Genomic DNA, 17,796 nt, shown 5'->3' with positions numbered 1-17,796 from the left:
TCAGCTGTAAACACCAGCTCTTGTAGCATATCAACAACACATTGCAACTATATGTGTGCATTGAAACTACAACAAAATCAACCAGATGGTGGTATTCATAGATAATTTCATTAAGTTTTCCTGTAGAAAAGAATACAATTCTTGACATTGAGGAACTCCAATAATTAATGCATGATTATTGGTGTGGAAATATTAAGATGTGATATTCTAAAGGGATTGTACAATACTGGTTGAGGTGGGGATTCATGTTTTTAACATTCCTAATGAGAAACCTCTTATGAAATATGAAAGAGCATGTAATTCCAAGAAGGATTCAACGTTTGTTTGATGAAAATTGGTTTTCAAATGGCTGAGATATTAAAAAAAGTGATAATGATAAAAGGCGACAGGCCACGCCTTTTATTAGGATCTCTTTGTTTCACCTTGTTTTTGGATATCTCAGCCATTTCAAAACCGATTTTCATCAAATAAACTTTTGATACCCCTTAGAATTGCATGCTCTTTGACATCTCATAGAGTGGCTTCTGAATATCTCGCAAAACGTTAAAAGCTAAATCCTCACCTCAACCAGAACTGTACACACCCTTTAAGGATAGAAATAAACATCAGTATAGAGATATATCAATCTCATATGAATGAGGCAAAGTAATAAAAAAGAAATATGAATATAAAATAAGTATTCATAGAGATGGCTAAAAAAATGACAACAAACAAGAAAATACACTTTAATTTGACCATGAGGAAAAGACATGTGGAGTGAGGAAAACAGAAAATAGAATCAGAATGAACCTTAATTAATTGCCATCACCACTTAGATTACCACAGGCAGTCAACTGAAATCAATTGTGTTACTGGGTGACACACATGAGGCTCACAACTTATCAGCACTCCTTTTTTTTCACTCCCACAAAAGACAGCATCTAATGCTGAGAAAATATTCTGAATATAGGAAAAACAAGAATAATCTGACTCGAAGAGTGAGAGAGAAAGTGAAGAGAGGCAAATACAGAAAAGGAGTGAAAAAATGGTTAAAAATGTATGATGCATTGAAAACATATTGAAGAAGAGGACTTAAAAAGTGAAGGTACTGAAGGAAGAGAAGAAGAAGAAACCAGGTTTGGTAATCAATCAAGTCAGTCATTCAGTCTTTGTATACAGTGCTAAGCACTAAATCATCTTGAGATATACAGCTAAGAGGTGAATCACGGTGTCATCAGTGGGTATGGAGGGAAGTTTCTTTACACTGACTCCATTCAAGGACATGTATTGAATATTTAAGAGATTCCCCTCCAACTTCTTTCTTCCCCTCCCTCACCCGCCCCCCTACCAACAAAGACCAGAACATAATCAAAGCAAGCCAACCAAACTTAGTTATACTCAATATGCATTGCTTTGTAGAATTTGAACAAGCTAAAAAAAAAGAGCACAAATATTCATCCTGGATTTCTAAAATCTATTGATTATATGTACATGTGTGTGTGTGCGTGTGTGTGTGTGTGTGTGTGTGTGTGTGTGTGTGTGTGTGTGAACACTATTGAAACAAATGACACGAAATGTGATCCAAATTTTTTCAAAGCCACATTGAATACCAAAAGGTAAAAATACTGGTAGTCATTTTTTCCTTCTACCAAGGTACATGTATGTTGTAACACAACCTTTGCTAAAACCTCTCTCAGTGTGACATATCAATATCAACGTCTCCTGTTCGTTGCCAAAAACGGTTGAAACAGGATAGGAAGTATGCCTTCTGGTTCTAACTAAGTTGGTTAATTTGTGATCAATATTGGGTTTTTGAGTATGTGATTCCAAATGCATCTGTAAGCCTAAACTAATGTATTTTTTTTTCTTCACCCTATTCTTTCCTGCTTCTTGGAATCAAATAACTGTATCTCACTGTTCCGGCAACCATTTTTTTTTCTCCCGTGCCTCATTGATTCATGAAACATTGGATATAATCTAGCTGGAATAGCAAAAACATGATATTCACCAGAGGAAATGAAGGCTAGGATTATAGAGTGTCCTAAAAAAAGAAGGTTCCATGCCACTATCCCAAGCTAGAGAGAAGACACCTTACTTGTCAAACTGATGCAGGGACACTGTATGGCAATATTGAATGTTCTTACGGTGATGGGCAGAGATCTTGGCTTGATTAAAAAAGAAAAACAAACAAACAAACACAACTTTTAAACAGCTCACAATGATGGGAATAACAGAAAATATTTAGAAAGTTCCTGGGGGGTGTTTCATCAACGTTTGTCAGCGCTGACAACTTGAATCACCATAGTAACAGTCAGTGACCAGAGCATCTCAGCCAATCAAAACCAAAGATTTTGCTGAAATTGTCAGCGCTGACAAACGTTGATGAAACACCCCCCAGGTCTAACCCTCATCCCCCTTCCCCCCCCCCCCCCCCCCTCTCCTGCAAGCATCCCACCAATCTTGGTAGCATCAACCCCTTCACTGGCAACCTGAGGAGAGGGCGGTGCTGGCCAGACGTGATCCGTTGTCAAGGAAAAAGATCATCGTCATTCTCTGTCCTCACACGGAGGAGGAAGAGGAGGAGGGGGTGGATACGCGCAGTCCCTTACGTGTCTAGCTCCTACAGCCGCCCACGTGTGATCCTCAATCACCTGGGTCATTGCCTTTAGTCATTAATTGCGAAGTTTTTTTCCTGTCAAAAGAAGAATCAAGGATAGTACTCACTGCTACATTCGGCAAATGTCATGAAAAGTCTAGGGTCAGGACAGTATGTCAGGCCATGCTCAAATAAATCTCATGCATGTTATACTGACATCATCTAAGCTTCCCAAGTTAAATAATGAGATGCAGAAAAGGCTAAAATGAATTTTCTATGATATATTTCCTTTGCACAACTACTGAATGGCTACTTTTTCAGTTCTGTGCTCCTGTTACAACAGCAAAGAGTGATAAAAAGAGAAACCCTTGAAATAGATTAGATAAATACAATGCCTTGTACTTCTTTTCATAGAGTTGGGCTTCACAGCTTAATAGTGTGTATGAGGGCTTGTATATCTGTAAAAGTGATATAACAGAAAGCTTTCACCAATATGTTGTGCTAAGGCTTGCTGAAATATATTTCTTGTAAGTATAACCTAGACATTAAGACAGTACCGTAAAGCTGTGAAATGCTGCCACAATAAATTTGAATAGAGGAAATATCGCTGGACACACGATCATCACCGGCACAGTAAAGAAACAGAGATTAATCAATTGCTGTAGGCATGTCTACACATCTCACAGTCTGCCTTGTCTCACGTCACAGTGTTTTCAACTCTTGGGAGATGTTAAGACTCTTCCATCAACCTTAAGATTGGGACATACCAAAAAAAAATAAAAAAGAGGAGATATTCATTTCGTGGTCTGTCAAAACAATTCAGAGAAACTGTTGAATTGTAGACATACCCTGATTAGATTCTTACCTCTTTAATGTAAGGAAGATACGAGTATGTGGACAATTTGTCATCACAGAAAGAGACAGGGGAAAAAAAACCTTATCAGCATGTAAATCGGGGGAAAAAAAGGTTGCATGCAACAGATAAGAGCAAGAAAAAATTCAGCTTTTCATGTCTTCATTAAACAAAACAATAAAGTGGAGATATACCAGATGAGGAATTTTGTGTTTGTGTGATTGTGAGTGCAAGAGAATCTACTGTGCAAGAAACAAGAAGTAGATAAAAACACAACAAAGAAAGTGGAAATGAAGATCTTGACAACAGGAAGCAAGGTTTCCTCCTTCACAATGACATACGTTCAAAAGAAGCATTGAGGAAAGATACAGAGTACTGGCATACGTAAGTTTTCAGTCATTCACGTCAGAAACCAATCCCCACGCCCCTCACTAATTGAGTAGCTCAGCAAATCATGTACCATTAATGCACGCACATTTGTCTCTGCCACCACTCCTATCATCACAGATCTTGCAAAAAACAAACAAACAAACAAACAAATGAAGAGGATACTGCAAGGACGCAAACGATAATAAGACACAACAAAAGATACGACTGCGGTGTCTGGGAAATTGAAGAGGAGGTTAAAGGAGAGGGCTACGGCAGGAAGCAGGTGTCATTTCAGCATGACTGATTACAGATACTGCCATGGCTATACCCTGCTCTACAAGCATGGATGCATGTTGATCACAGCCCAGTGTAAATGACCAGGCTTTCCTAACATCTTAAAGGCATAATTTACCATTTTCAGATGAAACACAAACCCAGTTTTAGTGCTTCAAAATAATTCTAAAATGTGAGTTAGGGATAGAAACAACCAATGTAAAAATTTGAATCAGTATGATTAATGTTAAGTATAGTTGAATATAAAAAATGTGAACAATACTTATAATAAAAATGTTTCTAGACTAAAATACACTGTAATTATGGTTTATTGAGAAAGATAGTGATATCTCCTTATATTTTAGGCTTTATCGCCAAATTTTTACATGGTAGGATGTTTTGTGATACAACTGACCTACACATATACATCAAATGTGATATCTCGAACATTTTTTATATCACTGCTCCCAAAGGTAAACTGGACCTTTAACATCGCTCACTGTCAGATTGAGACCTGCTCAGAGGGTGAGACAGTATTCTCACCACTTCTTGGTCAAGGGAAGTAAACTGCTACAACACTCCATGTCACCTCTAAACACCATTAGCAACTCTTTAGATCGCAGCCTTGAATCAGAAAATCACTAACAACTACCCAACTAAACAGTTAATACCTCTTCAGAAGAAACTCACATGCTAAATGATTTTGGCAAACAGTCTGAAATCCAGTTTTCCCTCATAAATAATCCTTGTTCTTATGGCATGTTTGGAATTATTGTGACAGTATCAGGATGCTTAGTTAAAAAAGAGGTATCAAATAATCCATCAGATCTTGTCAGTAATGAAAAATGATGGTTGCTGAAATGTCAAAATGTCTTGACACTGGTACTGGTAGTAAAAATGCCAAATGTTTTAAACAACCCATCACTGAATTCTTCATCATTGACAAAGATAATCTCATCAGCAAGATTACCAACTTATTTATGACTTGCCAGTAATTTAGCATAACTGGTCTTCATGATATAAACAATATTTTAGTTTTGGCTAACTGCTGAAAACCCACTCTCTCATTTATTTTATGAGTCCAAACTTACATATAATGTAGAAGAAGAATAGCTCTTTCAGAAAATACAGAAAACTAAAAATTGACTTGGTTGACCCATTTCACCTTTTTTGAGTCCCCACGTAAAATCAAGAAGTACAACTTATTGCTGGTTTTGTGATGCACTGTCACATATGACTGCAGACATTATTGATTTTTGCAATGAATTGAAGATATATGCATAAAGAAATGTGTGAAATGCCCTGTAATAACAAAATTTCAGTTTGGCAATGACAAAGATGGTAGGAGATGAATTCTAAGCTCTCCTGAGAACTACGTTTTGGCTTTAACCCGTTGAGGACGAGTCCCGAGTATACTCGGGCAAACGTCTATGGGAAATGCGCGTTGTAGCAAAATCAAACCGTCCTCAACGGGTTAATGTCCATTCTAGGCCACATTTCAGTGCTTCTATTCCCTTTCAACAGGGAACGGGAAAATTCCCTTTCAACAGGGAACGGGAAATGAATAAAGTGAATGTAGAGAATGTCTATCATGGAAGGGCAATTGCTCAATAATACATGACCTCCAGTGATTCAGGAAAAATAAATCTCTTGTTTGTGAACTAATGAGTCAGACCTGTGGGAGAATCATGATATAACTTGGTGAGCAAAGGAATGAGGCCTCTCTGTGAAGTGTAGGATGGGAGAATACATACCTAAACTGGGATGAATTAATCAACAGCATATGAGTCTACCCTGGAGAGAATGGGGAGTGTTAAAAGCTTTGACATTTTACAGATCGACAAGACTTTACGTAGGAGATAGGACAGAATTTGTACTCTTTATAAAGAAAAATCCACTTTGAAGTGACTAAATCTGAATGCTAACATGACCATCATTCAAATTTTGTGGAAAACTTAACACAGGCAATATGACAAGAAATTGCTTTATGTTTCTCACCAAAGGAGCTGGTAATGAATGAACAATATCACTACATCCCATCCAATGGTATACCATCAATGAGATGAACACAGGCACTGCTTGCTACAGTGACCCACAAGGTACTGAAAAAAAGCAAATGTTTAGCATTAGAAAATGGGATGAAAATCATGAACAAAGAGTGGCAAATAGTATGAATGAGCTTTTAGTGGGCAAGTAAAGATGGAAAATAAGGCACATAAAATGACTAACAAACACAAGGTGCACTAGTAGATAGGTAGATAGATGTAAATATTTAAAGATGAAGAAAGGTATCAGCTTGATACATGAGAAGGTAAAAGATTAAAAACTAGAAGCAAACCTTATCAGTGCACATGAGGGGTTGAGATCAGTGAAATATTCCTGGAAAAAAAAAATGTTGTTTCATAAACCTAAATAGCCAGTACTTCCTGAAGAGGTTTTTGAAGTACACGGTCTTTTCGCCCTAAATCCCCTGAATTAACTTGCAGGTGAACCACCAATGAGTGCAGTCATATATTTCAATGACAATTGCGGACAAGCAAGGCCATTGCCAGCCAGAACTGTGCCACACAGATGTTCTTGATACCTTCTTCCTTATTCTCTGATTAATTTTCCTCCAAGCCATCCTTTGCTCTGCTTGGGAAATGAGACGAGTGATAACTAGAGGGCAGTACCGTGAAATTCCAGACTTTCTGTCCACGGATTGCCACAAGGAAATGCAGCATTTAATAGTCATAATACCAAGCTTATCTCATCAAATACCAATTTGAAACCTACATCATCCTACACATTACAAGGTCTACAGATACGCATGCATTCAGAATAAATGTCTACACATAAACAAACACAAAACACCTCAGCAAACAGAAAGGGCGCTACCTGTCTGCAGGGAAAGTAAGATTACTTTCACAATAAATCTGCATTCTATTTCCTTCTTCAGCTACCACAAATTAATTTTGTTTTGATCTTACTGCAGCCTCTTTGTTGGATACAATAAATCTGAAAACAGAGTTCAAGCCCACAAGGCACATTTTTAACAGATCTTGATTGCCACAATAGAGAAACCTTATGACCATCCTTTCACAGTGGACAATTTGCTTTGGAATATTCCAGTGAAGGTGGATGATATCTGCAAAAGCAATAATACGTTTTCTTCACTGGAACCTTCTATTTGATAATACATTGATGGTAATTTTTTTTTCTTTGCATTGTATATGGCACCATTTTATTTAATAATGTAAGCAAAATAATGTAAACAAGTTACAAAAGGATATGATCTTTAAGGAGGTAGAGATGCTGAGGAGGAAAGTATATAGTTAAAGTAGAATAAAATACCCAAAGAAAAGTGCAAAGATCATGATTAGAATAGGAAGTATAAATCAAGCTCCCCCCCCCCTCCTTTGACTGTTAAGGATCATGGATTGATATAATAAGTAATATCTCCTAATTTGGTGTTTTGAACTTTATATGTAACTAATTTGACATTTGAAAAACAAAACAAAACAAACAATTTCATTCTTTGTGGCTTCACCCACATCATACAAGTTCGAGTCCTTTGTAAAAATAATCTTTGTTGTGATAAGAATGGATGATTTTTTTTTTTGTTTGTGGACAAGCTATATCTTGGTCACATGACTGAAACCAGTGCTAGGTTCTTACAAAGTGACCCACTAAATGACTTAGCGGACCTGTTATTCAGTTATAATTTGTTTGGTTTTTCTGTGCTCTGACTGACCTGTTGTGGTGTGTTTTTCTTCCAATTTCATAAAACAACTCACCTTCTAAATGGACTCTTACATGTAACACTCTGTGATCAATTTTAGCATTTGCCCTATAAATTTGTTGTTGTTTTTTCCCTAAAAATTGTGAGTCATGGATATGCTCTTATGCAATGGAGTCTCTAAACAATGTTTCGAGTCAAACAGGGTAGGGTAGGAACTGAAGCTTAAACAAGGTCTGCTTATGTTGTGGTGCTTCTTCATATCTACAAAGGCCTCTTTTAGCAGTGCTGAATTAAATCAAGCATGAACCTTGTCTTTCATAGACTCTTAAAATCAGGAAAGCAGAAAAGAAAGCAGAAAAAAAGCTCTTGTTGATACCTTTTTCTCACACAGATTTAACTGAATTCATTGTATTTTGAGTGACACCGCTGAACCATTCTTCTATCTGGTGTGACGGCCTCTTTCCTGAGCTGCTGCGTCAACCAACATATTTTTCATGATCGACTGACGCGGCTCCATTACCCAATCACGAGGCTTCCTTCCTGCGTCACTCAGAAAGTAAGAAGGCCTGATGATACGGATCAGGAGGGTGAATAACACACGCATGGTATGGCAGCAAGCTTGATAAACAGACTGTGTGCCGGTGATATCCTATCTGGCAGGGATTCCTCACCAGTCTGCTGCTGACGCTGAAAAGCTGTGAATTCCAGCCAAATTTGGACAGACGACAAGAAGGCAAGACAATCCTCACAAGCATTGCTTCTCTCAGAAGTTCGCAAAAGACTGCAGAAGTCTGATTCAAAAAGTATTTACTCCACCAGCTAAGAAAAATTGCAGCTAGTGTAGAAAATCATTAAGCAAGCAAAATCCCAAATCAAATGTGTATGTTCAATAATTTCTCTGGTAACTACTACAGTGGCATGTAGTAGTCATTAACCTGTTCCATACTGGATTCTGAAATCTCCATAGACTTAATATACAGACCACCAGGTTACCATATGGAACGGGCTAAATGTCTTCTGATGAAGCAAAGCCCTAGTTTTCCCTTTGATATACAATAGACAGTAAATCAGATGGAATCTAGGAATTACCACAAAAAACTAACTGGGGATGAAAAGAAAGAGGAAAAACGGAAAGATGAGAAGAAGATGAGAAAATGAAATTATGAAGACACAGCTACACAAGAAAGAACAAGAAGTCTAATAAGGAGGTGGAGGAATAGAAAGAAAAGAAACGAAGAAAATGAGCAAATTCTGATGAGAACATTGATCAATGACAGAAAAAAGAGAGGGAGTAGTAAGTGGGAAAATCCAGAGGTAGAAAGTTCAAAGCGTATTACTGAAGAGAGAAGAATAAATAGAGCAATATCAATACAAAAGACGGTTCTCTGATCAAAAGAAATAGCGGAAATTCAACATTTGCTGTACAATATATGCTTCTATGGCAAGTACAGATACATTTGTCGAATGTAGAAGTAATAACAATAATATTTGATCTGCATTTTCTGATGGGACTTTTCTTCAAAATCCATAAGTCAATACTACTCTGAACACACCTATTGGTGTCTTTATGAAAACCACTTAGCATTCTTAGCATGTGTGAATATCTCACCATTTTATAATTGGAGTTTTCTTGAGGGAAAACTAAAAAAAAAAAAACATGACCTAAGCTGTGTTAATTTGCCCAAATATGAACACTTTATGGTTAACCCTATTAGAAAGGCAATCTGTACAAGAATTCAAGCCAAACTGAAAGATAAAATCAAATCATATAATAGAGGTAGATATTTAGTAATATTTTTTTCTCCTTGTCTAGAAGAATGTTATTTATTCTCCTCCAATGATGCACCATTTCATCTGGCAAAGGATGGCAAGAAAAGATGACAACATTCAGTCACTTGTTTGTAGGAGAAAGGAAATTGAGGTTCCATCCCTTAGATTCAGAGCAGCTCTTTCTCAAGATGATATAAACTAAGGGGTCAGAGAAATAACTAAAACTCATTCCAGAAACTATTGGATAGGAGAGATCAGGGGTAGGGAAAATTTACTCATCTCGTTAGCCTGCAGCATGATTCACCAAGGAGGACACTGATAAAACGATGCTACATCAATTCCCCCATTTACGACTCTCTACAGGTTTGCAAAGCTTCTTCTAAGGGTTGTCTGGGTGCATTTCATCTCAGACACCCTGCCCCTTGTTCTCTCTTTCCCCCCATAAAGTGGGGCTTCCATAAACATGCAGGCGACAAATAGATGTCTTTTAATGAGAGCACAGTGGCAGTTCAACGAAAATAATAATCATCAGTCCCCTAATTATTTTCAGTGCATCTTGCCCGGCAGGTATAAACATTTCTTAATCAATTCATCTCGATAGCCGGGCCTTACAGCTGATCTCTGACGCACTTCGCCCCAGAGACCGAACTCAAGGAGGTGAGAGACTAAGGAGTCGGGGGATCCCTCATAAAAGGGAGATCTTTGGCCCCGTTCACACTGAACTCACAAACACGATTGACTGCTCCTACAGGTACACAGTGCAATCACTTTGTTTTCATTCATGGAGGCCGAACCACTGTCTTAACCCGTTGAGGACGATTGATTTTGCTACAACGTGCATTTCCCATAGATACTTGCCCGAGTATACTCATGACTCGTCTTCAAAGGGTTAAGTTGTTGTGGAAAGATGAGGCAACTTTGACATAATATAAAGAAAGGTTAGGTAATCTTATATTCATGATTACTGTAAAACATGATATATTCGCGGTACGAAATTTTCGCGAATTGGAGCAGACAGCCTTTTTCGTGGCATTAATTTTTCGCGAATTGCCACTGGCGTTCAATGCATATAGTGTAGACAAGAAATTTCGCGTGCATTTTAATTTCGCAAATCTTGGCGCTTGCGAAATTCGCGAAATTAAAATGCACGCGAACATTCCTCGTTTTACAGTATGTGTTCACATGGAGAAGTGTTGATGCGACAGTCGAGAAAAACTAGATTTTTGTTACCACACAGAGATGAAACATCTGGGGCATTCGTTATCTGGGGTCTAATGTTTTAAATTAGAGAATAATGATGGTAATGTCATGAAAATGTTAGGTGGCTATCTTTTCCCATGATTCAACTCAATAGTGAATATGAATAAAATCTGGTAAAAGCATGCCAAATAGAGCACACAAAAAAGAACTATGACTCAGCAACCTGTAAAAGAGCACACACAAACACACACACACACACACACACACACACACACACACACACACACACACAAGAAAAATTAGGAGGCAGCATCACGAAGAACCTATCTTCACTTACAATGACCAACCACGCACCCCCATTTCTGGTCTGAATTAAAATTGAATTAAAACTACGTTTTATTGCATCACTATCTGTTAAACTGGTCAGGGTGCTAATCAAAGGCAGATCAATCAGGGTGTACCTAAAACCTTCAAGTATCTGTTTCTTACCCACATACCTCTAAAAATACTATGAAGGAAATTTGCTAACACATGTTGCCACTACAGTGCACAATAAAAGTGAGACTCAGAAGCCACAGTATGTCCAAAAATAGAGGGCAGCACAATCAAAAGTTATATGAGGCTTGTTTTATTCAAATGCATTTTTTTCAAATTTTATTTATTTCACATACTAAAAAGAAAATGTCACATTCATCATATAACTAGTCATATACCCAAATACCAAATTTGAATGAAATCTGTTGGATTACTGCCTACGCATTTTTGAAATGCTTGTTCGGTCATGTTGACTTTTGGCATATACTCAGTGAGGGGTGCACCACAAAAACATTTAGATATCTATATCCCCTAACCAATTGTATATCTCTATGTAAATTTTACTCACACCTACTCAATAATGTATCTTGTAAAGAACCTTGCAAAATTTACCTTCTTGCCCACAAAGTTTGGGTTACTAGGGGTATTGTGACCAAAAAACAAAAGAAAAAATACCATGATACATCACTTGACAAGTTTAAATGAAATTCAGTGAGTGGCAAAATGGAGTGTATGTACACAATAGGATGTGGTGGTTCAGCATAATGCTGCTGAGTCCAAAATATCCTTCAGAAATTAATAAATCTCTTTTGAAGTGGTGTGGAGACTTGGATAGGATGCTATAATAATGAATAGTTGAAGGTTTTGACTTTCAAATCAAAGTTGATGCCAGATTGACCTGGTAAGTTAAACAAGGTTGCAATATACAGTATATTACGTACAAATGTTCATTACTTTTAATAATGGTCTTTCATACGTTTTGGAAAATTCTGTCCAATAGTTTCACTCTAAAAGAATCTTGTGTGTTTAAGCCCCACGATAGATAGAGATATAAATGAAATAACAAAGTTGTGAACAGAAATTAGCATAACAAGTCTAAAATGGGGAGGGGGGGTCCTATGGTTGATTCATAGAATGCTAAATTCAGTAATAGGTGACAATAAGATGCCTTAATCAGCGAAACTATTGGGAAATCCTGTCAGATCTCACCATATGCCTCTTGAGCACTCTACAGAGTGGATTTGGAACAATATAAGTTAAATATACTATTATCATCACATCTTACAGTGAAGTATAAGTCTTGACAAGTTTGATTTCAAAACTCATGCAAAGCAAGGTAGCAAAGAGAGTTAAAAAAAAGCATTTCTGCAAGATTTCAAAGCGTTGCTAAAATATATTCTATGGCAGAATGGAGAACTCTTCAGCAGCATGAACTGTGAAAAAAAAAGAGAGGAAGTTTTGCTTAATATAATTCCCCACAGTATACCATATAATTCAGGGTAATTCTTCACACTCTGACTTAGTCATCTAATAATAGACTTACCAGTATCTCACTGTGAATCTCAATGAATATTTTATATGTCCATAAGATTTGGACACCATATATGTAACATAAGTGAAATGATCTGACCGAGCAGGAAAACGTAACATGCATCATTTTAGAGCAATACACAGAAACCAGGAAGCAGGTATGGAATTGACCTGAGGTACAGATTTATTGCCTGTAAACAAACAAGTAATTTGCAGCAAACAGACAAACATCCGCACACTTCACTTATCCTCACTTTTTCCATCGACTGGCATCGTAGTAGGATACACTTCTCACATTCCGCACAATAAATGGACTGCTACGCTCCATTAGTCTTACTACCCATTACCTGAATGATTCAATAACTGATCCAAAGATGAACGCCGATCACTTAGCGAGTAAAGGCGTCATCTCTGAGGACCATAAATCAATGAATCAAACATGACTCGGGAGGACACTGACCCAGAATGCATCACTTCTCCGCTCCATCCTCTTGATGAAAATCTACTCAAAGTCAGCCAGCAAATATCTCACTTCCTTTTGCTATATCAACAAACATTATGAAATGGATATTGCTGAAAGGTCTGAAACTGTATCAGAACAATTCTTTTCTGATTCCTGTTAAACTTTTAATACTTTGTATTTCTTGAGTTCATATATACATATTTCTCTCAACCAATGTCACCATGTGAGATGTTTCCTTTACCTACATTTCCTAATTTGGTTATCTTGGACAATATCTTTTTCAAAAATTGACACAAATTACAGACTTTTATGTTTTCTGGCTGACACAACTTTGAAATAGATATCATGAGACAAAACATGTTTTCAACAGCTTTTATCTGACATCAAGAAGACTCAACAACTTAGCACAAAGACAATGACATTTTCCTGAGTAAGTTATTGTGGTCAGACACAAAATCTTACCAAATAGAGACTCATATTAAATGAGGAAAATATTTCAATTTCATTAAATTCTGAAAATGTACAAATCTTTGGTATACATTTCCAACTTCATCAGTATGAAGACACAATAAAAATATTAACATCAACAGTCCCTCAGCTCCTACCTCTAAATTTCCCTACAGTGGTCAACATGGAAAAGGGGGCAAGATATTACTCAATCTAACTCTGAATGAATTCCAGTATGGAAACACTTCAAATGGCAGTCAACAAGACATCAACAGAGGTAAAACCTTGTCCTGTAGATACTTGAGGAATCTTGCAGCAGAAAATGTGACAAGAATTTTATTGGTTTTCTGACAGAGTAAGAAAGTGAGAGAGACAGGACTGACCACTGTACACAATGCTACTATTCATTCAACACATCTCTTCAACCACATTCAGTAAAAAGCCAGACATTCAAGTGACCTAATACGTGATCAATATACTAATGGCTCTTCTCCCTTTTCTCTGCACAACTTCTCTCCCACTGCACGAAACTTCAACCACATGTTCACTCTTTCGATTGAAAAACGGGGAGATTCGCACCATTAATGTGCATAAATTATCAGCGCTGATCCTGTTTGAGGCAAAAAAAGGTTGGGTAAAGGACATCACGTCTTCCCGTAGGTCTCACAGTGGAACAGCTGGGTACTGTTTACACGTCCTGATTCAGCGTTACTGATCTGTAGCAAGTTCAACCACCCCACTTAATGGCTCACTGTGCTTACTACACATAAGGTGCTTCAATGTCTCAAGACACTTTCATACCGCTTTCAGTAACTCAACTGTAACAGATTTTTTACAAAACATTATGGGAAATCTCATGCAGGAATGAGTCCACTTAAACTTTAATACAATGCATCATGCTATTTCAGCAAATGAATCATAAGAATATGCATCATGAAGATCTTCAACACTGTAAGGAGCAACAGTATGTGGAAATACAAAGAAAAGTGAAAATGGAAATGTTACAAAGATGGAGGTCAATCCTAACTAAAGTTTGAGTAATACTCCTTGAATGCCAGTGGCTACTGACAGATGACAGTTTGTACAAAATGGGAGAGCAAATTAACAACTGTCATGGCTGTAGCATGTGCCACTATACTGTAAGTACAGTTTCATCAGCATATTTTGATGAAACGAACACATAAACACAAGTTCATTTAATTCAAATGAAATGATGAAATTGTACTAACAGTAACTCAGAAGCAAGAACTAAAATGAATCATTAATACTGTTCATGTTGAAAATATCACGCACTGCATCAAACATGAGATTCAATTTGAATAGGACTACATCACAAGATGCACAATGTCTGGGAGAGACTCTAACAGATAAATCTTTGCACAATTACAGCAATAATAGCAATTTGACTATTGTATCATTATAACACACATACACACCCAAATTATCTGCTGGGCAGACAGCTGTTTTGTTCTGCTTTCTTGATGTTTTGATTTCTTCCAGCTGCAAACTAAGCTAACTTGCTGTAACCATGGGTCTACCCCTCCCTGGTGTGACCATCCTCAGTGGACCTCAGCAGTAATGCCTTCTATGGCATCCATTGGACCAAGACAATTACAAATCAAATCAGGAATACACTGGGAGTATGACAAGCAGGAGAGGTGACATGCCTCTAGCTGGCAGCCCCAAACTCCCAGAGGATACACACAGTGTGGATGATGACAGCTTGATGTTGCCATGACAACAATAAGATGAAACTGCTACCAGGAAATTGCAACTGTGTATTTTCTGCTCTGCATGCACACAGAGCAATGATTATACTCAGTGATATTTTATCCCCCGATAGGAAGCCTGTCGCAGTTTGAACTGTACGAAAGAGGTATATGCATTATGATAGAGCAAATCAAATATAGATTAGACTTTTGTTTCTATTCAGTCTTGACCTATTTGCAGTACGCCCCACACGTGGTATCAGCATCTCTGGCTAACTGAGTTAGAATGTTGAAACCCTTCTGACATAGAGCTTCAACTGACTACAGGATTCATACAGAGTCGTTAATCAGTGATTGTCCATGCACTGAACAAAATGAAAAAAAAAATCAATTCTAACTTTTGTGGTGATTCTGTATGAATCCATAGGATGAAAAGGAATTCAAAAAATGTATGATTTCAGTGTATTGGATATCCTATGCACACAATGAGGTAGCTTTTTTTTTCCTCACTCTGTCTATACCATCTGCTATTTGGCTGTATAGGATGTCAACAGGATTTGGAATTTGCATTCCTGAGGCAGTGAATAATGGCGGCAATTTAGCATGCAGTAATCCATAAAAACAGCCTTTGCAGTATGCTAATAGATAATATCAAGACAATAGTAGCATGTTAGTCGAACTCACCAAATGTGAAGTGCAGTTAGCCAGACAGAATGCAAGACATCTGGGATCATTTTCTTCCTCTTGTTCCTCCTCCTCCTCCTCCACTTCTGCCTCCTCTTCCACTTTCACAGCAAGCAGTTGAGATATATTTGTACCTGAAGCACTTTGATTCTGTTGTGGGAGAGTTGATGCGGTTGCTAAGGATACCGCTGTTTGAGTGATAAAAGAGGTGGTCTCCCCTGGAGTCAAACCGATCTCTGTTGTGGAGGATGCTGAGTCTGACACAGATGTGAGTGGAGGCAAAGATGTAGCAGTATATGATTCTCCTGACAAAAATGCTGATGTCCCTGATGGTATGGACGATAAAGATGCTTCAGGTGGTATTTGCGATGATGGAGATGATGATGATGATGGTTGCGCTGAAACAGAGGCTGATGTTGTTACTGGTACCTGTGATGTTACTAATGTAGCTGTAGGCAAGGATGTTTCTGTTGAGGAAGCCAGCTTCGTAACCAACAGAATGGTTGAAGGGGCAGTTTCACTTGTTGCAGGGGTACCAACAGTTGGAGTAATTCCCTGGATAGTTGGCAAGTTTCCATCATTGGAGGATGGGCTCCCTGGAGAGGAGTGTGAGGGTGAGGCGAGAAGAACTATTAGGAAGAGGATGCCACTGATGAAACTGATGGAGACATGGTGATGCAAAGACTGCATCCAAAAGCTCCCCATCCTCTATCTTCCCTTGGGTGCTGGTATCCTAGATCCCTGGATCAAAGAAAGAGATTGATTGGCAGACAAATACACACATAAATCACTGCCCTGAGACAGCTGAAGTCAATACAAGAATCACATGTTCCCTCTATCTGAGCAAAATCATGTATATCTGGCAACCATGGTCTGACAAGTTTCAAGCATTAATGTTCTCTATATATCTTCACGCAAAAGACTTTAATGACTATCACAAAGAGATGAAAAATGATCCCTACAAGCAGTGGGACCAGACAAAAGTAGCATTATCATAGTTCCGTGAGGACTATCTATGCTGTATAGAGAGTTACACTTAGAAAGAATGGTCCATTGCCAAGGCTGTATATAGCAGGAATGTCCTGCACTCTGCACTCTAAGTTCATACATACTAACAAGCACTGAAAGTTATTACAGCTGGCTGCATACTGTTTGAAGCAACAATGAACATTCATATACCAATTTGATTCTAAACATTTTAAAGATGTCAACCAAACATGAGAGTTGTGATTACTGTAGAAACAATAGCAACGATAATGATAAAGGCAACAAGACATGATAATGACAGAAATTGCAATGATGACATTAATTATGATAAAAGCAGCAGTAGTAAAGTTATCACTAATAGAACTCATTGTAACAATCATAACAGTAATAATGACAATGATAATAATAATACTGAACAAACTGTAATAAAAACAACATCAACTATGATATCTGCTAAAATATCTCATCCCATTGTGAATGCTAAATGTCACTAATGCCATCAATGAACCAGGTAATAGCTTCTAATGATATCTAGAAATGTTGTGATGCTGTGCATGGGTCAGAGCAGAAATGTGAGGGATTCTCTGTAACCTCCAGAATGAAGGGAGGTTAAGATTTGACCTTGGCGGACCAGACTGTTTACTTTCGACACTTCCTTCCTCAGTGTGCTAATGGCATCCTCCGAGAGGAGGACTTCAGCCACCTCCCCCCACTACTCTCTAAACTCGGCTCTTTTCTCCTATACAGGCAGACTTCTCATCATCGAGGCACTAAGTGTTGGCATTTCCTGTCATGCACCATTTATGATGAATTACATTATGTTTGCCAAAAAATGCCTAACATTCTTCTCCTTTCCCAAGTTATGATGGGTAATTCATGAAAGAAATTGTTGCTGTTATC

At 37.8% G+C, this 17,796-nt stretch overlaps 1 protein-coding gene across 1 annotated transcript in view; it reads right to left on the bottom strand.

Moving 5' to 3' along the window:
• The window catches only part of LOC139740708 (uncharacterized), a 72,608-nt gene extending 55,994 nt beyond the window's left edge, over window positions 1-16,614 (bottom strand). Inside the window, exons 1-2 of the mRNA XM_071651274.1 lie at window positions 15,910-16,614; window positions 12,286-12,304 (exon numbers count right to left, since the gene is read on the bottom strand). Of these exons, the coding sequence (XP_071507375.1) occupies window positions 12,286-12,304; window positions 15,910-16,614 (724 nt within the window). The remainder of the gene's footprint in view (window positions 1-12,285; window positions 12,305-15,909) is intronic.
• Window positions 16,615-17,796: the final 1,182 nt, after the last annotated feature.

The sequence above is a fragment of the Diadema antillarum genome, unplaced genomic scaffold (genome assembly GCF_040938485.1).
Source record: "Diadema antillarum isolate AM-2024a unplaced genomic scaffold, OU_Dant_1.0 seq00000876_RagTag, whole genome shotgun sequence".
In the NCBI taxonomy this organism is placed as follows: domain Eukaryota; kingdom Metazoa; phylum Echinodermata; class Echinoidea; order Diadematoida; family Diadematidae; genus Diadema; species Diadema antillarum.
This window is presented reverse-complemented; position numbering and strand designations above follow the sequence as displayed.